The sequence below is a fragment of the Herpailurus yagouaroundi genome, unplaced genomic scaffold (assembly GCF_014898765.1).
Source record: "Herpailurus yagouaroundi ecotype Mexico unplaced genomic scaffold, PumYag 29, whole genome shotgun sequence".
Taxonomy (NCBI): Eukaryota; Metazoa; Chordata; class Mammalia; order Carnivora; family Felidae; genus Herpailurus; species Herpailurus yagouaroundi.
This window is the reverse complement of record NW_024412377.1, coordinates 42,173,197-42,193,825: the sequence shown is the minus strand read 5'-3', so window position 1 is coordinate 42,193,825 and position 20,629 is coordinate 42,173,197. Positions and strand designations below refer to the sequence as shown.

Genomic DNA, 20,629 nt, shown 5'->3' with positions numbered 1-20,629 from the left:
CTGAGCCCATTCCCTACCAGCTCAATGGGCTTGGAAGCTAAGGGTTGGGGAGGGCTTGCCCAGCGCCTTCTTCTGACCTACAGCCAGTGACTAGGTGACCTCTTCCGTTTGGTTCCCGCAGCTGCTGCCTCTGCCAGCTTGTCAGCTTAGCCCGGCGTGCCTCCTGCCTGGGGGGCCCAGCCCAGCCCACCCATCATTAACTGCAAGATCCTCACCTCCAGATTAGCCAGGTAAACAGCCACGTTGTTCTTCGTCTCGGTCACACACAGCGACACCCAGTGCAACCTCTCTTCTAAGTAATCGAATTCCTTGTCTTCTGTCTGAGAGGAGAGTTCGTGAGAGCTGAGAATATCCCTGGGGGAGGCAGTGAGGCAGTGTAGACCCACACCCGCATCCCAAATCCTCACGGGGGACCACCTCGCCCAGCCCTGCCCCTCAGAGCCACTTCCTACGGCCCCAAAGCGGAGTGGGATGGTTAGAGGCAGTGAGTGCGGCCTAATCGGTTTGTACTCAGACCATGAACTCCGATACATGAGCGAGCGTATGAGTCCTGGTTCACTTGCTCCCTAGCTGTGGGACCCTGGGCAAGTGTTTTACCCTCTCTGAGCCTGTTCTGTCATCTGCAAATGGGGTAATCAAAACACCTACTTCACTGGGTGGATCAAACCATGCCTGGTTCAGAGGAGGTATTCGATCAGCCTGAGCTGCTGATAGTTATTCACAGCTGATTCCTTGCCCAAACCCAGAGATCAGCTCTCCTGTCCGCATACAAAAAAATACTCAGAGAAAGAGTAGCACAGGAGGCAGAGGAGAAAGCCCTACCCTGGCTCTTCAGAATCACATGAGGGGACCACCTCTGCCTCCTCCTGGCTATGCCGTGTTGGGCACTCCCTTCACCCGCTTAGCCTCAGCTTCCTCTTCTCCGAAAGGGGTCTAAGACTGCCCCACCCACTGCATAATCCTGCTCCTTGGGATGGCTGGGATGCAACCCTTCCTCTGTCGCCCCCGCCCTGGGAGCTCACCCTGGGCACAAGCCCAGCTTCCTGCTTCAGCAGCTGGCTCAGCCGGGTGGTCTTCTTGGAGAGGGTGTGCGTGTTGATCCGGGCCAGCCTCTCCCGGAGCGTCAGCTGCCCCACTTTGGTATACTTGGAGGCTGCACCAACAGAGGACAGAGAAGGCATGGGAACCAAAGCGGACACAGGAAAGGAGGCATCCCGGACACACCTGGTCCGGCACCCACCCAGAGCCCTCTTCTCAGACATCAGCGTCACGTCCACTAGGATGGCAGGCTGCTGAGGAAGAGCACAGGGCTCGGCGCCCCTCGCTCCAAGGTGTGAGCCCCGGCTCAGGAGCTGTGGGACTTTGGCAAGTCGCCACTTCTTGGGCCCATTTCTTCATTTGCACACGAGACCAGCCCCCTCGTATGATTGCTGGGAGGGTCACATAAGATAGTGGGTCTGAAGGCACTTTCTAAAGAAGAGGGAGGTGATTCGCCTGGGGCCCTGTGGCCAGTGCTAGCCAGGCCAGGCTGGGGCGCACACATCCCCAGTCCTGGTCTAGGACCGGTCTGCCACCCAGCCCCGGGGCCTGAGTTTGACACCCAGCTCTGCCTCTTCCCAGCTCTGTCAGCTCTCATTTTACCTGGAGTGTAGATTGTAAGGCTCAGCCCAGATAATGAATGAAAGACGTGTCACTGTCAGCCCTGGGAAACGTGAGCTGGCTAAACTAGCACCTCTGTACCATCTAGGTCGTGCGGTTGCGTTTTCTCCCTGCTTGGGACACGGCTTCCTTTTCAAAGTCCTCCAGTTCCAACAACCTGAGAGACAGAGTTTCCCACCCACTAGCTGCTCTTCCCAAGGTATATATACACGGCTCCTGGCCTCCCCTTATTCATGTCTCCTCCGCAGTAGAGCAGCCTCCTGGTTCGGATGGGACTGATCTCACTTTAGCTCAGGGGGTGGGGGCTCACGGGCATAAGCCAGTTCACGTAATCCCAAACCCCTGGCCACAGTGATTGGTCTCAAGAATGAAACATAAACCAGGCCCAAGCCAATCAGCTCATGGCATTCTCCTAAGCGTGGTGATTGGTTCAGGGGGAGCACATGACCCAAGTGGATCCTTTCAGCATGAAGCTCCAATTTAATTTTATGACTAAGGGGAGAAAGGCCCCGTCTTCTCCTAGAGGCTTTGCTGTGCAGATGTGAGTCTTGGAACTACTATCATGAGGGAGGCCAGCCTGAAGATGACGCTGACACAGAGTAAAGACCAGAGATAAGAGAATTATGGGAAATGGAGCCAGCCCCCTGATTAAATCCTACCGAAAGCCCATATTATCTCTGGACTTGTGGTTACGTGAGCTGCTACATGCCCTTTATTAATGAAGACAGTCTGAGATGAGTTTTGGATCTGGAAGCATTCTCGCTGATAACAGCCCCTAAATCCCCCCAGTCCTTACCCACTTCCTTGCGCCTCTTGTACTCATTGATGTTGGCGTTCACGTCTTGGAGGGCAGAGGCAGCCCTCTGAAGTACAGGGTAGGCACTGGCATCAGGATCTGTGTTCTCCAGGATTTTCTGCAGCAGCAATGGGTACTTGGTAATCCTCTGCAGAGGGATTACCAGTAAGAAACTGAGGCCTGAGGGCCCAGCTTGTGGCCTGGGGGAGAAGGCTGGCGTTAGGTAGGTAAAGCCCACCCTTTCAGGCACCAGGAGGACTGGGCTCTGGTCCCAGAGCTGCCGTTTAACTCGCCGTGGGCTCTCAGGTAAGTCACCCTCCTTCCATGGCCCTCGGTTTCCTCATCTGTAACGCGTGAGGTCTAGATGTTAGATAGGCAGTGCTACTTCTCACTGTACCTCTTTCTGGGCCCTGAGTCCCCATCTGTACTAAATGCAACGGTTAGTTCTTTGTCCTCAGCTTCCTTGGCCTCTCAGCAGCAGACACAGCTGACTGCTCCCTGCTCTTTTTTTTTTTTTTTAATGTTTATTAATTTTTGAAGGAGAGAGAGAGACAGAGCGTGAGCGGGGGAGGGGCAGAGAGAGAGAGGGAGACACAGAATCAGAAATGGGCTCCAGGCTCCGAGCTGTCAGCACAGAGCCTGACGAGCGGCTCTAACTCACGAACCGTGAGATCATGACCTGAGCCGAAGTCGGTCGCTTAACCGACTGAGCCACCCAGGCGCCCCTGCTCCCTGCTCTTAAAACAGTTTCTTCTTTTGGCCCCATAGATGCCCATTGTCCTGCTTCTCCTTCTCCATGGGCCATTTTCTTGGCCTGTGGCTTTAAGCACATCCCAAACCCAGATCTCCATTTCCACCTTCTGTCCAGAGCTCCAGACTCACACAGTCAACTGCCTGCTTGACACGCCCACTTGGCACTGTCTCAAGCACAACTCTGTATGCGGGACATCCATTTTATATTTCATTCATTAAAATGGTTCTGTTGCTTTAAAAATCAAAAGTTTTCGGGGCGCCTGGGTGGCGCAGTCGGTTGAGCGTCCGACTTCAGCCAGGTCACGATCTCGCGGTCCGTGAGTTCGAGCCCCGCGTCAGGCTCTGGGCTGACAGCTCGGAGCCTGGAGCCTGTTTCTGATTCTGTGTCTCCCTCTCTCTCTGCCCCTCCCCCGTTCATGCTCTGTCTCTCTCTGTCCCAAAAATAAATAAAAGTTGAAAAAAAAAAATAAAAATCAAAAGTTTTCTGTGTCTCCCTCTGTCTCTGCCCCTCCCCCACCAGTACTCTGTCTCTCTCTCTCTTTCTCTCTCAAAAATAAATAAAACATTTAAAACAATTTTTAAATCAAAAGTTGTAGGGGCGCCTGGGGGGGCTCATTCGGTTAGGCATCTGACTCTTGATTTCGGCTCAACTCATGATCTCACAGTTTGTGAATCTGAGTCCTCGTCGAGCTCCACGCTGACAGTGGGGAGCCTGCTTGGGACTCTCTCTCTTTCTGCCCCAACCCTGCTTGTGCACATGCACACACTCTCTCTCTCAAAATAAATAAATGAAAATTAAAAAAAAAATAAAACTCGGGGGAAAATGGGTGATGGGCATTGAGGAGGGCAGTTCTTGGGATGAGCACCGGGTGTTGTATGTAAGCTATGAATCACAGGAATCGATCTCTGAAGTCAAGAGCACACTGTATACACCGTATGTTAGCTAACTTGGCAATAAACTACATTTTAAAAAAATAAAAATCAAATCAATCAATCAATCAAAAAATAAATATTTTTTAAAAATGAACTGCTAAAAAGACTCGCTTGCCCAAACTCTAGACCTCAGCCTCAAGATTTCCTCCAGGGACAAATACAAATCTCAAAAACCTTCTTCACAAATACTAATAACAACAAAATCTCCGGATCTGTCTGTCTATTTATATACGTTGCATCTATTTTGAATATATGGCACTTTCTACCTCTAAGGTATTGCTAAAATTACTTGGTAAAACAATTCTCTTTAACCAGCTTAAAGAAAATGAAGCACTTACATAATCCTAGTATTCATAAAAATTCTCAAAAATGGGGGTGCCTGGCTGGCTCAGTTGGTGAGCATGCAACTGTTGATCTTAGGGTTATGAGTTCCAGCTCCATGTTGGGTGTAGAGATTACTTAAGTAAAACTTCTTTAAAATTTCTCAAAAACAGAATAAAAACAACCAACGTGAATTTCAGGTTTATATGATCTGGGACAAGATTTGGTAATAAAGCTAGTTTATCAGTTTAGTTAAAACAGGCTTGTTTTGGGGCACCTGGGTGGCTCATTCAGTTAAGCATCTGACTTCAGCTCAGGTCATGATCTCACAGTTTGTGAGTTCAAGCCCCACATCGGGCTCTGTGCAGACACTTCAGAGCCTGGAGCCTGCTTTAGATTCTGCGTCTCCCTCTCTGTCTGCCCCTCCCTCCCTCTCTCTCTCAAAAATAAATAAACATTTTTTAAAAAGGTCTATCTCTACAGTCATCAACATTAAATATGAAATATTTATTCTACCCAGGTTTACTAAAATAAGCTCATGTTATCGCTGTTACAAAATTTGTCAATAAAAACTTGGTAAACAAAACTTAAAAAAATAAAAAATCAAAGTCAAAAGATTTAAAAAAAATCACAGGCACTTTATGTTTAGGATGCATTTAAAGTATTTAAGGGTAAAGAGTCATAATGTCTACATTTGTCTTTAAATAGTTTAGTATAAAGATAGATGAAACAAAATGTTAACACTGGTTAATTTTAGGAAGTGGCATACGTTTATTACATTCTTCCATTTTTCTACAGGTGTGAAAATTTTCACTAAAAAGCTAAAAAATAAAACAAAACACATGAACAACTAGCGTCAAGACCCCTTCCAGATGCACTATTTGATGAATGGATGACCATTTCTAGTCCCTTTCTTGACGATGTCTGGCATTTGCAGAAAGAATGCTCAAGTCAATGGCATCTGGGAAGAGGTTCCAACAGTCTTCCCTTGATCGTGACCAGCAGCCTTTAGACCTGCCTTTCAAGAAGCTTGCGAGGATTTCAAGCCTCAGTGTCTACGCATGCCTCCTCCAAGAAGACTCACAGACGCTGCTCACAGCCATTCTCTGCCCCCCTCTCCATGGTACCCGTGCCTCTTGCTCTTCCTCCAAAGGAAATATTTCCAGACCAAATGTCCAGCAAAGATCAGTCATGAGGCTAAGAATAGGCAGAGCAGGTGGGTGCCCCTTCATTAGCTGCAGGGGGTTGGGGGGGTGGGTAGGGGTAGAATTACCTGTCAGGACATGCCTATGCTAACCATCTGCTCTCGCCACGGGTTTCCTAGCACTTGGCTGACCACGAGCAGGGGAGATGGAGAAAGTCACCAGATATTTGCAATACTCTATCCTCTGAGCTTACTTTCCATGGGAAAGGGCCAACTGCCTCCTGGGGACAGCTGTCACTCCACAAATAAGGGGATGGGGGGGTCTTCAAAGAAATGATCACAGCTCTTCTCCAGAATTATCAAGCAGTCATGACAGAATCACAGCAGCCTTTTATGTTTATGGGTTTTCTAAGGTAATCTGGAGAAAATGTTTAAGTAGCCTTTCAGACAGGCAACAAAAACTGAAAGATAATCCAAAGGGAGGGAGGGAGGGAGGGAGGGAGGGAGGGAGGAAGGAAGGAAGGAAGGAAGGAAGGAAGGAAGGAAGGAAGAAAAAGAAAATGGGTGTGGGAAGGGGAAACAGGCCCGCTTACATTCTCTTGGTGGTAGCAGCAATTGGTAAGATCATTTTGAAGAACAGTTTGGCAATTTGTGAAATGTACAAATCCTTGTTCCATCAATTCTACTCCAGATATCTGCCCACAGAAATGTCAACTCAAGTGAGCAAAGATAAAGGTGGGAGCTACCAACAACTCTATTTATCGCAGTAAAAAACTGGAAACAAGCCAGATATCCATCAGTAGGGGCTTGGTTAAATAAACCACAGTCTGAGCTGCCCTAGAAAGGAACTCTGTGGGGCCATTAACAAGAACATGCTAGAAGTATTCCTAGTGTTGTGAAAAGATATTCATGACCGTGGTTAAGTGAAAAAGTAAGTTCTAGAAAAGCAGGTAAGTCAGAGCCCCTTTAAATTTCTCCTTCCTTCATTACTTTTCTTTCCATCCATCCATCCATCCATCCATCCAACACTTAGACTTCTGCGTGTAAAGTCTGTCTGCCTGTCTTTAAATGAACAGAAGAAAACCTGGATAGAAAAGGTTAACTATGAGGTGGAGAGATGGGGAAATGTGAGACCAACGGGGAATGGACTTTTACCTTTTACTTTATATATCTGTGTATTGTTTAAATATTCCTTTTTTTTTTTTTTTAGTAAGCATACATTACTTTTATATTTATTTATTTGTTAAAGTTTATTTATTTACAGGGAGAAAGAGAGAGCATAAGTGCATGCACCTGTGCCTACAAGCAAGGGAGGGGCAGAGAGAGAGGGAGAGAGAGAGAATGAGTAGGGGAGGGGCAGAGAGAGAGAGAGAAAATGAGTAGGGGAGGGACAGAGAGAGAAGGGGACAGAGAATCTGAAGTGGGCTCCCTGCTGTCAGCAGAGAGCCCGGGGCTTGAACTCACAAACTGTGGGATCATGACCTGAGTCGAAGTGGGGCACTTTACTGACTGAGCCATCTGTCAGCTCAGGTCATGATTTCACAGTCATGGGATTGAGCCCTGTGTCAGGCTCTGCCCTGAGCGTGGAGCCTGCTTAAGATTCTCTCTTTCCCTCTGCCCCTCCCCAGCTCACGTGCTCTCTGTCTAAAATAAAAATTAAAATAGACAAACAAATAAATAAAAATAAAACAAACCAAGATTGCCAATAAAGGAAAACAAAGAAGGTTTATCTGCCTTCTGCAAACTGCCTCCGCCATCATTCTGAGTGCTTCGTGCCTCTGCAAGGCAGCCTCCCCCGGCTGACAGCTGTACAATCAGAGGCAGAACTTGCTGCATACGGCAAGGGCGAGCCTTTGATCCCCTTGGCCCTCAAGGTGGGAGCTGCATTAAGAGACAGGATAAACTGAACACCTCACCCACTCACCCACCCAAATAAAGGGCGGGAGGCAGCATGCATTTTGGAATCACAAAGAATCTGATCAGATGGTCCATCCTATCCGGACGAGAAAGAACCACTTACGGTCGGTGTGGGGATTCTGGTTGGCTAAGCTCTGGAAAGAGTCCCATGATCATAAGCACAAGAAAGCCAAGAGTGGGTATAGCTCATTGGTAGAGCATTTCACTGCAGAAGCACAAGAAAGCCAGGATTATTGTTTCAAGAGAGAGGAGACAGCAATGCTGACAGGAAGAACGGCATCCCTGGTGCAACACTGGACAGAGGCTCTCCCCGAGGGGCACTGTGGAAACCTTCGGGCACCAGGCAGCTACAGGCACTTAGTGGGCAGGGACCAGGGAAGCGGGACATCTGCAACAACAGTCCCACACTGTGCAGAATAGTGCTATGTCTCCTACGTCCCTCTGAACATTCAGAGACTGAATGAATGCCTCAGAATGAGCTGTGATTTCAAGAACTGAGATCTGAACTCCATCTAGTCACTTACCAGAACACTGGAAATTATTATGATGCTACCTTTCAAAAACAAGACCCAGGTCATCTGCAAGAACATCATACTTCCTCACTTCCACTGCCCCCCCACCCCCGCCCAGATGTGATGTTATCCCTACATCACCTATGTCGTTTCCTTCTTTTTCATATCATACACAGGGAAGTCAAATTTGCTATCATTGCTACTTGTCATTCTAGGGGACGCACATTCTCTGCTCTCTCCTTTTTCCCTACTTCTTTCTTATGCAGAATGGCTTCTGACTTTCCTTTCCTTGAATCCAAACTTATTTTATTATAAGTAGGTGCCAGCATCTGATTGCTTCATTAGATTTTCTAGGGTAGTGGTGCCCAAGTATTTGCACACAGAAATACATATAACTTGATTAGACATTATTTTCCTTTTACTTCTCCTTTTTATTTTGAGCCATTATATTGATTTTTTTTAAGTTCTGTATATAGGTAGCATATATATGTAGATTTCGAGAATATATTTCAGGATATTAGTGGGGGGGAGGGGCAAAGGGAGAGGGAGAATCTTTTTCAACATTTATTTATTTTTGGGACAGAGAGAGACAGAGCATGAACGGGGGAGGGGCAGAGAGAGAGGGAGACACAGAATCGGAAACAGGCTCCAGGCTCTGAGCCATCAGCCCAGAGCCTGACGCGGGGCTTGAACTCACGGACCGCGAGATCGTGACCTGGCTGAAGTCGGACGCTTAACCGACTGCGCCACCCAGGCGCCCCTGAAGAGGGAGAATCTCAAGCAGGCTCCACGCTCAGTGTGGAACCCAACATGGGGCTCGATCCCACGACCCTGGGATCATGACCTGAGCTGACATCAAGAGTCAGATGCTCAACGGACTGAGCCACCCGGGCACCCCTCAGGATAATAATTTAATGTCTGTTATAAAAAAGGAGCATTGGAACCATTCGATCTGAAAGCCATGATGTGGTTTCAAGGGACAAGGACAGCCAAGACAAGGATGAGAGCTGGGGTTCATAGAGTGTCACTTGGGTACAATGAGTCCGTGTCCCCATGAGGTGTAGTTATTACTCCCCCATTAAGTAAGGAAACTAGGTTCTGATTCATGAAATGGCTTCACCAAGGTGAGTTAGGAGCAGAGCCAGGTCCGCTACTGGGCCGTGTGGCACTGGAGCCCATGAGAAAAGTCTGGACTGGCCTGGCTGGGAAAGACCAGACTGTGGAAGGCACGACAAACAGCAGCCTCTGTACCAACCACGGCCCCCCAACAGTGCTTCTAACATGTCAGAGCTAGATGCCAGCATTTGGCGCCTGGGAGACGTTATATCAAAGTTTCTGACTTCTCTGGAAAAATCAGAGGATCTCATTCCTACATGGCATTTGAGGCAGATGGTTTGTAAAATAGGGCTGTAATCATTCTACTCTCTGTGTTCGCACCCTTTGTTGTGGTGGTGGTGGTTGCATCCACACCCTCTGAATATGACCTTGAAGCTCCTCTATTCTATTTTTCCACCCCTTGGGTCTGTCGCAGCATGCCAATTCCCAGCCAAGACCTCTAAAGGCCTGCCCTGCCCTCTCACCTTCCTTCTCCCTCCCTCCTGCTCTCTCCCTCTCTCTATCCTGTGACCACCGTGTGAACGAGCCTGGGCCACCTGCCAGATGATGAGAGGCTGTACCGCCAGAGCTGAGTCAGCTCACATGTCTCAGATGCACGACAGAGCCCCGCCAAGATCAGCAAAGCTGACCTTCGGTCGATCACAGTCACGTGAAGGTGCTCGGCCAGGGCTGGCAGAACGGTTTACTGAGCCCGGCTACATTGCTAACAGGCAACAACGTGAGCCAAACAAATGTTTGTCTTAAGCCATTCCATTCTGGGGTGGTCTGCTACATAGCAAAAGCTACTTGATAGAGCAACAATCAGTGGAAGGTGGGCTGCAACCACTCTCTCCACAGGGTCTGTTGGCTCCGGTTGGCCTCAGTCTCCACTGCTCCCTTTTGCCTCGCACCGGGCACCTTGCTTCCCTCATTTCCGTTATCTGCCTTTCTCCTACTGAAATGTATTTAGTGACCGTTGCGAAAGCCTAAATTTGTTAAGACCCGTGGAAGGATGAATCAAAGGAGGAAGTGAATGTAGGTTTTGAGGGGCAGGGAGGGGCTAGGACATGGGTACTTGAAAAGAAGGCTTCAGGGGGGTTGAGGGCATAAGGTAAGAGAGAGGAGGAGGGGAGGTAGCAGGAGGTTCCACATGAGATACCGTCATCTTCAAAGACCTAAATCGAGGCGCCTGGGTGGCTCAGTCGGGTAAGCATCCGACTCCAGACTCTGGCTTGGGTCATGATCTCATGGTCCGTGAGTTCGAGGGCTGCGTTGGGCTCTGCGCTGACAGTGTGGAGACTGCTTCGTATTCTCTCTCTCTCCCTCTCTCTCTACCCATCCCTATTGCTTGCTCTCTATCTCTCAAAAAAAAAAAAAAAAAAGAGAGAGAAAGATCTAAATCTATATACTGTGTTTCTCTTGGGTGTAAAGGGAATGTCTAAGCAAGATGAAATGGTAATAACCTTTGCTCCTCCTGCACTATTCTGATTTCCAGAGAATAACCTTCATCTCTCTCCATTTGGTGAGCTTGTCCTGGGGAAGACATAAGCCTTTGTAAAACAGAAAAGAAGCAGGACAATCCCAGGCAAGGAAATATAAACAAGTCTTAAATATACAAAGGGATGACCAACTTTAATCACAAGAAGCAAATGCAACATGAAACTACACTGAGACACCATTTGTCACCTGTCTCAGAGGCAAATATTCTAAAGTTTAATAACATAGTCTGGTGAGGCTATGAGGAAACAGACACCCCTACCTTGGTCACGGGAATGCAACTTGGTGTAGCCTCTACAGAAGGAAATTTTGCAATAGTATCAAAATTATCCATACATAATTTCTTTGACCTAGCAACCCATGTCTGGAATTTACCTCACAGAAATACCTGTACCTGAGTAAAATGACATATGCTCATAAATAATTACTCAACACTACCTGTAATATCAAAAGAAAAGAAGTGAACCAATGTCCGTTAATAAGAGACCAGTTATGGGGCGCCTGGGTGGCGCAGTCGGTTAAGCGTCCGACTTCAGCCAGGTCACGATCTCGCGGTCCGTGAGTTCGAGCCCCGCGTCGGGCTCTGGGCTGATGGCTCAGAGCCTGGAGCCTGTTTCCAATTCTGTGTCTCCCTCTCTCTCTGCCCCTCCCCCGTTCATGCTCTGTCTCTCTCTATCCCAAAAATAAATAAACGTTGAAAAAAAAATTAAAAAAAAAAAAATAAGAGACCAGTTAGGGGCGCCTGGGTGGCTCAGTCAGTTAAATGTCTGAATCTTTATTTCAGCTCAGGTAATGATCTCACAGTTTGTGAGATCAAGCCCAGTGTCGGGCTCTGTGCTGACAGAGCAAAGCCTGCCTGGGATTCATTCTCTCTCTCTTTCTCTCTCTCTCTCTCTCTCTGCCTTTCCCCCTCTCAGAGCTCTCTCACTCCATCTCTCTCTCTCACTCAACATAAATAAACATAAAAAAACAAAACAAAACCGAATGGCATTCACAGGATCACACGTGTATGTATTGAAATGGAAATGGAAAGATGGAAATTGGAATTGAAATGGAAAGATATTGGGGCGCCTGGGTGGCCCAGTCGGTTAAGCATCCAACTTTGGCTCAGGTCATGATCTCACAGTTCGTGAGTTCGAGCCCCGCGTCTGGCTCTGTGCTGACAGCTCGGAGCCTGGAGCCTGCTTCAGATTCTGTGTCTCCCTCTCGCTCTCTGCCGCTCTCCCACTTGCACTCTGTCTCTCTCTGTCTCTCAAAAATAAATAAACATTAAAAAAAAATTTAAACAAATAAATGGAAAGCTATCCAAGATACAGTGTAAGTGAAAAAAAAATACAAACGTTCTTTAAAAAGGCAGTAAAATGATAGTATATATTTGTATTTGCTTGTGTTCGCACATAGGAACTTTGCCAAGATCCATAAGCAATTTCAAAGTGGCTACCTTAACGCTGGGGCTGGGAGTAAGACTTGGGTAGAGGAAGGGACAGGGTTGGGAAGAATTTTTGGCTGCCTAAATGTGGATGCTTTTAAGTTTCTGAACCATAACTGCTATCCATTCAAAATTTTAATTAAAAAAAATATATTTGTTCTCTACATATTTCCTGCTAGAGCTTCCACCCGCTGGGGCCAGCTCTGGGCAGTGAAGCCACCCAGGGCAGTTCTGATCCTGTTTCGTGGGACAGTCTTCAGCTCTCTGGAGAGAGGCCCTCCCGGGTGATACAAACCAGCTTCGTGCCACTGCCGTCCTGTCCCACAGCCCGTAATTCCAACCGTCTCACTGCCCTTCCTACGGTAGACACGAGTGCTGTTCGCCACATGTTTCTGTTCTTCCACCTCTGGACACATGGCAGGGTAGAAGACCTGGCCTCCTGGTGGTCGGATGAAGCCACGTGATTAGTTCTGGCCCACGGATCACGAGAGCTGATAGAGACCATTTCTGGTCGGGAGCGTTTAATTACCAGCATTAGACCCTGCAGAGCTCTTTTCCCTTTGTCACAGTTACTGGCAATAATCCAGAGAGTGGCTCCCATCAAGCTTGGGCCCCAGTGTGAGGATGACACAAACAAGGGCCTCAAGTCAACCGCAGTGGCGCATAAGGAAGGCATAAAGCTTTGCTGTTTGAAGCCACCAAGAGCGGGGGGGGGGGGGGGGGGGGGGACTGTTTGTCTCTGCAGCCTCGCCTGACTGAGACACTCCTGAAGCAGCGTGAGCGGCACCGAGGAGGGGTGAGACCTTAACGGCTCCTGACCTCGGAGTCAATGGCAGTGGAAACGAGTGCTCACTGGTCATACTACTTACACCACTGCCTCAATGATGCCCTGGATCTCTCGCTGAAGCTCTGGCTCCTTCCGGTAGGTCTCCACCAGCAGCAAGGCCTGGTCGTAGCTGGCACAGTAGACCTTATAGACTCGCTCCAGCTCCTCTTGGAATTCCAGGAATAAGTTGCCTGGTGATGAAAGAGCGACAAGAAACCCTCAGAGGCATGTCTGTCCGTACCCTTGCTTGGGACACGGAGGTGTTGAGAGAGACAGCTAAGCCCTCGGCTGGGGAGTGAGGCTGCCAGGCCTGACCCGCTTTGTCACTTTGGGCACGTTCACGCTTCTTCCTGAGCTTCCGGTTTTTCATCTCACGTTCAAAAGGCAGCTAGAAGGATTAAGTGACAGGGTGATACAGGGCTCAGGCTGGTGCACTGTGAGTCTTAATAAATGGTAGGTATAATTATGGCAACGATATTAATAATTCCCCTATCTGTACAGTGCATTACAGCTCATAAAACACACTCGTGTTATAGCTTTACAATTGTATCTTGACAATTACTGTGTGTGGCTGTAAGGGTTAAATTGTACTGTAGGGCTAAGGCTTAGCTTGAAAGATAACAACTTTGTTCTGACACTGAAGGTCAAAAGATAACAACCTTGCTTTTACTCTTGTAAATCATACTTCATACTCTTGTGAATCAGGCTTTACCAATGAAGGAAACAAAAGCTCAAAAAAGAGCATCAGAGACAAGGTCAAGGAGATCCACTGGTTGCAACTTAGCGGCAGAAAGTCTAAAATAATCACCTCATTCGATAACTGTTTCTGACTCATCTGGCAACTGTTTCTAACTCATCTGGGAACTGTTTCTCTGTTCTGTTCCCAGATAACGATAAAATGATGTGATCGGCTTTAAAAACTCTGTACCCCGGCTGTTCAGGGCCACACTCTTATCAAGAGTGTTGGTCCCGATCGGTCGGCCTTGCCTCTCATTGTAATAAACTTTGTTGCAACTGTCACTGGTGCCTGTAGCATTCTGTTTCAGGAGTCGCGTGGATGCAACATGGCAAGTACAACTTCAAACCCCCAGTTTACAAAGACACACTATAGCAAGCAGAGCATACACACGGACTCTGGAGTCAGAGAGAACGAGGGCCAGATCTCCAGTCAACCCTTCCCCAAGGGCATACCCTAGGGCAAGTACTTGACCTCCTGGACCCTCCATTTTTTCACCGATAGATTGGAATAAAAATAGTATTCACTTCCAATTGTCTTTTTATGAGGATTAAATCAAATAACACATGTAAAAACACCTGACACAAACTTTACTCACCAAATATTTACCGACTGCTTATTTATGGACTATATGCCAGGCACTCTTCTAAGCTCTGTGAACAAAACAAAGCCCCTGCCTCATGGAGCTTATATTCTAGTGGGGAAGAGAGACAGTAAATAAATATATTATATTCGTCAAATTGAATATATGACATTATACTGATTCTTGTTACCAAGAATCAAAACAAAACATTAGAAAGTAGTAGGAGAGCTATTTAAGGAAGGCCTCCATGAAGATGTGCATGCTTATCAGAGACCAGAAGCACATGGCCCTGGGAGTGTGTGGTGGAAACAGCAATCCAGGTTTAGGGGGAAAAAATCCAAAGGGCTTAAGGCAGGAGAGCACTTGGCATAAGGGCAGGAGCAAGAGGGGGAAGAATAGCCAGAGCAGAGTGAACGAGAGCAGAAAGCAGAGAAAATAAACAGAAAACACAAGTCAGATCCCAGAGGGCCTCAAAGTAAGTAGGTAAGGTGGGATAAGGGGTTTGGATTTTATTCTAATTCTAATGGTGGTAAGAAGCAACCAGAGGGGTCTGAACAGGGGCGATCTGCTTTCTGTTTTAAATAGATTACTCTAGTGCTCAATTTCAGCAGCACATATACCAAAGTTGGAATAATATGGAGAAGGTTAATGCACAAGAATAAAAGGCAAGTCTGTGGAGCATTCCAAATTTTTAAATCAGAAATTTATGAGGTTGGTTACTGCAGCAGGTGGATGGAATGGGGTGGAAAGAATGAGGGAACAGGATACGATAGTAGGGATGAGAGGGAGCATGGACTGGATGGACTGGAATTGTAGGTATCAGTACAAACTCATGGTCTTAAATATATAAAGATAGATAGATAGATAGATAGATAGATAGATAGATAGATAGAAAAAAAAGATAGAGATAGAAAGAAATGTAGATAAGTGCATATGCACACATTAGTATACACACATATATTTTCCAGCTCTATTAGTTGAGAGGGTAATGACACCCCAGGGGCAATGAGCATACCTAGAGCCTAGAACTTGGTGTCTAAATACCATTCCGCCAAAATAGGAACCAGAGCTCCTAGGAGAAATGGCTGATTCCAAGGATGGGACAGGGAAGTACAAGATGAACCTGGAACGTCTTGTGGTGTCTGAAAGTAAGGGTGTGCTCAAAAACTGTTGGAGGCATACAGAAAGGACACAGGAGCCAATGTGAAGGAGCTCTCAACGGCCAGCACTGGCATAATCTGAGCAAGAATATATATATAATACATATTATATATATATATATATAATACGTATTATATATATATATAATACATATAATATAAAACATATAGTCCGTATATAAATAAATATATAAATAAATAAAAAATATATATATAAAAAGTCCAAGAGTCCATACTGATATAAATAACTGAATAAATGAATGGGCAAGAAAGGACAATTCTTGCTTATAGAAAAATTGCAATTAATAAATGTAGAAGGAATAAGGGAAATAGAAAATTACCACAAGACCACCAGTAATAATTACTGCAGGGCAGAACCACTGATGGATGCTAAAATTAATGCTTACTTAAAATTAAGTTTGAAATGAAATAGAACATTTGTGTAATATAAAAGTTTTTCTCCATATTTACTAATTGTAACAGAAAAATTGTAACTTTGTAGAGGAAAAACACAGAAGACACTATCTTCTATCAATCATGTGATCAAAATTAACAATATTTTAAGTAATAACATATAGAAACATCATGTGCCCCTGTTCTGAGCCACTAAGAGGGACAGGACGTTAACCATGATCTTATTGCCAAAAATGTCCAGCTTCGATTTAAGAATGAAATACAAAGTGTTTATAAAACATTTATAATTTATAAAATATAAACTATACATCTATAAAATTTTACAAAATCTATAAAATCTTTTTAGTTTTAACAACTGAAACCCTCAAATTGAGGGATATACTATAAATCTGGCTTGGACTTTCCGAAGTGTTATGGTCCCAAAAGACAGACAGACTAAAGAAGTCTAAGGGAACATCACAATAAAATGAAATGTGGTATCCTAGGTTAGATCCCGGGACAGAAAAAGGACGTTTATAGGTATGCTGTCAAAATGTGAGTGAGGTCAGGAGAGTCAATAGTGTTCCAATGCTGTTAATTTCCTGGTTTCAACATCTGTACTGTGACTGTCTGAGATGTTAAAATTAGGGGACGCTGTATCGAGGGTTATTTAGGACCTCTGCATTATTTTTGCCACTTTTCTGTAAGTCTAAGCTGATTTTAAGATTCATTTTTTAAGATTTAAAAAGTTTAAAAAGAATTTTGAAGACATTATGCTGAAGGCCAAACACGACAGGACAAATTATTGTAGGATCCCCCTTTTGTGAGTTACCTAGAGTAGTCAAATTCACAGAGACAGAAAGTAAACTAGAAGTGACCAGGGGCTGGTTATTATTTGATGGGTACAGAGTTTCAGTTCAGGGTGAGGAAGTAGTTCCAGAGAAGGGCAGTACTTATGGTTGCACAACAATGTGAAGGTACTTAACGCCATTGGACTCATACTTAAATATGCGTAAAATGGTACATTTCATGCTAGGTGTATTTTACCACTATAGAAAAAAGTTTAAAAGTGAGTTTTAGGGGCGCCTGGGTGGCGCAGTCGGTTAAGCGTCCGACTTCAACCAGGTCACAATCTCACGGTCCGTGAGTTCGAGCCCCGCGTCGGGCTCTGGGCTGATGGCTCAGAGCCTGGAACCTGTTTCCGATTCTGTGTCTCCCTCTCTCTCTGCCCCTCGCCCGTTCATGCTCTGTCTCTCTCTGTCCCAAAAATAAATAAACGTTGAAAAAAAAATTAAAAAAAATAAATAAATAAATAAATAAAGAAAAAAAGAAAAAAAAGAAAAAAAAAAGTGAGTTTTAAAAAGGGGCACCTGGGTGGCTCAGTCGGTTCAGCGTCCAACTTCAGCTCAGGTCATGATCTCGCGGTCCGTGAGTTCAAGCCCCGCGTCGGGCTCTGTGCTGACAGCTCAGAGCCTGGAGCCTGTTTCAGATTCTGTGTCTCCCTCTCTCTCTGCCCCTTCCCTGTTCATGCTCTGTCTCTCTGTGTGTCTCTCAAAAATGAATAAACGTTAAAAAAAATTTTTTTTAATAAAAAATAAAAAAGTGATTTTTAAAAAACCCTGCACACAAAGGCTTATAACGGTTTTATTTATAACTGCCTAGACTTGGAAGTTACTAAAAATGTACTTCAGGAAGTAAATGCATAAACTGTGCTATGTCTATACAATGGAATATCATTCAGTGATTAAAAAAAGAAAAAGGAAAGAAATTAGCTATCTAAGCAGGAAAAGGAGAATGCTTAAATGCACATTGCTAAGTGAAAGGAGCCACTCTGCGAAGGCTGTGTACTGCACGACTCCAGCCATAGGACACTCTGGAAAAGGCAAAACTATGGAGACAGCAAAAAGATCAGTGTTTTCCCAGGGGGGAGGGGAGGGAGAGGGATGAATAGGAAGATTTTTAGAGCAGGGAAACTACAAAATTCTGGGGTTGGGGGAATGGGACTATATGAGAATTCTCTGTACGTTCCCCTTAATTTTTTTGCAAACCTGAAAGTACTCCAAAAAGTAAAGTCTATTCATTAAAAAAAAGATCTATACTAGCTGTAGTATGTTGAGACTAAACTAGGAGTTAAAAGCGGTAATAGGAATGGCTGTGAGAACGCGAGCTACCTCAAGTACCCAGAAGAGTCTTTGGTTGTCCATCTAGGGGGAAGTGGCAAGGATGAAGACAAATGTATTAGCCACGAAAGTGGGTGGGGAGCCGTGGACCACAGGAAGCCCAGCTGACCCCACTGTCTGCTGTAGGTACAGGTTGGGCCCCTGACCTCGACCAAGCCCCCCACGGAGTCACATGGGGACACACGGGCTGGTGCCTAGCCCAGCGTGGTCCAGCCCTCGGCAAAGACGCCCACAGTGAGACTGCCACCCAGGACCGGTCCTCCTCTCCAATGCTGGTCCAGCCAGTCTCCAGAGAGAACTCCCCCAGGAGAACCCCCAGAAGGAGGGGGAACAGGGAAGAGTACACAAAGCTGCAGCCAGGGGGAATCTGCACGCCGGGAGGTCAGCCAACTGCAGAGATCATAAAGAGACAGCCTGGGCGTAGCCTTAAAATCTAGGGCGGTTCCCACATTCTCCTGAACCTGGGTGCGTCGGCAGGCATGTGACTGAGAGCAAAGAAACTGTATCAGAGCCAGTGTGACCAGGGCCGGGGCATTCCAGTAACTGAATGGCAGAGGAAGGCAAACTCCCAGAAAGCAGAGCTAGCCAAAGGAGCAGGAATGCCAGGAATAGGAAAGTAAAGACTTAACTTCTTTCCCTCTTGTCCTGTGGTCACAGATTGCAAGGAAGTCACAGTAGTGAAAAAGTTCCTCCCAGTATCAAAAGACTACTCTGCCGAGACCTAGGATCAGTCAGAAAGGAAAAAAAAAAAAAAAAAGGGAAGCAGGACGGTCAAGAGTTAGGACTCTTGTTCAGCCTTGACAAGCCCTGTCACTCGGGTCTCAGGTTCTTCTTTAGTAAGATGGGGACAGTAAAAATAGTCATCAGCAAGTAACAGCATCATGAAATGAAAGAGCTCGTACATGTTAGGTACTCAGAGTCGCGGCTGGCACATTTCAAAGGGCAAAAACTGAGGCTCAGAGACATGAAGGGACTTGTGGGTGACACAGCCTTGCCAGTCAAGACTCCAAACTGTTAGACCTGCACTGCCCAGATACAGCAGTCACCATCCACATGTGGCTTTTGGGCACTTGAAATTTCAGGATCCCAATTGAGATGTGCTGTCATTGTAAAAGACACCGATTTCAAAGGCTTAGTGCCAAAAAAAAAAAAGAAAAGAAAAGAAAAAGAAAAAGAAAGAAAGTAAAATATGTCATGAATAATTTTTATATTGATTGTATGCTGAAATGTTAGCCTGCGGACATACCAGGATAAAATCAAATATATCGTTAAAAGTAACTGCACCTGCTTCTTCAAGTTTTTTCAAATGTAGCTTCTCAAAAGTTTTCAAATAAATGTGTGGCTGGAATGACATTTCTATGGGACTGCACTGAGCTACAGCATGGTGCCCTGTCGTGAGACCACCCTGGGAGGGCCCCCTGGGAACGTCGGAGTTGCGTTGGAATCGTTCGTAATGACAGGGGACCTAAGTCATCTGGGAGGAAAAAAGGCTGTTAAAAACAGTCATGCTTGAGGCCCAAACTCTCTTAAAATGCTGTGGCTACAGGATTGCGAGAAAGGCGATCCTAGCATAGCAAGGCGTGGGGGCTGGACTGGGAATAAAGAGCTGGCAGAAGCCAGGGCAGTCTTGACCCAGCACAGAATGCACCAAAGACAAGAAAAGCCACGTGGATTCTTTGTGCCTCTTTTTTTGCTAACCACAATGGGCAGCGGACGAGGAGGCTATTCTGTGTAGACTCTACAGTCAGGAAATAGGACTGCCAAATTAGAGGGGGAAAAATATAGGACTACATTTCAGTGGAATTTAAATTTCAGGTAAACAATGAATAAATTTTTGGTATAAGTATATCCCGAAGGTTGCATGGGACATCCTGATACTAAAAAAAATTACTCACTGGTTACATGAAGTTCAAATGTAATTGGGTACCTGTAGGGGTGCCGGGTGAGTGCCCAACTCTTGATTTCGGCTCGGGTTGTCGTCTCACGGTTCATGGGTCCGAGCCCTGCGTCAGGCTCTGCGCTGGCAGCATGGAGCCTGCGTGGGATTTTCTCTCTCCCTCCCTCTCTGCCCTTCCCCTTGCTTTGAGTGTGCTCTCTTTCGCTCTCTCTTTCTCAAATATATAAATATGTAAGTATAAAAAAAAAGATATGTTAATTGGGCACATGTATTTCATCTGGCAACTCTACTAGGAACGCAGGGAATAGAGCTGTCACCAGGTGTGGTCGGGAAACAAAGTGACATCCTGACTCTGACTCTTTGCTGCCAGTCAAGTAGGAAGGCAGAGACTGGCAGGCAAGGACCCTTAAACAAGACACCACATCAAACCTCAAGCCCATAGCAACAGAAGAACCTAACCTCAGTCTGCAGCCCCTTAAGAGTGTCTTTGGCCTGAGGCTATACTGATTCCCACTCAAGCAGGTGGTGATTAGTAACAGAAACAAGGACAAAATGATAAAAGTTGAGAATAGCTTCCCGGGTACTTAAAAAAAAAAATCTTGTTCTTTAATTTTGTATTCATCCGTCTTTTTGAGGAAATAGTAACTCATTCACATTGCTGTTTTAATAAGGAACTCTATTTTTTTTAATTTTCTTTTTTTTTTTTAATTTTTTTTAATGTTTACTTATTTTTGAGACAGAGAGAGACAGAGCATGAACGGGGGAAGGTCAGAGAGAGAGAGATACAGAATCCAAAGC

General features: G+C 45.9%; 1 protein-coding gene across 3 annotated transcripts in view; it reads right to left on the bottom strand.

Moving 5' to 3' along the window:
- Nucleotides 1-20,629, bottom strand: part of ARHGEF37 (Rho guanine nucleotide exchange factor 37) — a 107,659-nt gene that overhangs the window by 63,551 nt on the left and 23,479 nt on the right. For all 3 annotated transcript variants that reach the window (XM_040497399.1, XM_040497418.1, XM_040497409.1), the window contains exons 4-7: nt 12,926-13,073; nt 2,456-2,655; nt 1,023-1,153; nt 216-320 (exon numbers count right to left, since the gene is read on the bottom strand). In XM_040497399.1, coding sequence (XP_040353333.1) covers nt 216-320; nt 1,023-1,153; nt 2,456-2,655; nt 12,926-13,073 — 584 coding nt within the window. The remainder of the gene's footprint in view (nt 1-215; nt 321-1,022; nt 1,154-2,455; nt 2,656-12,925; nt 13,074-20,629) is intronic.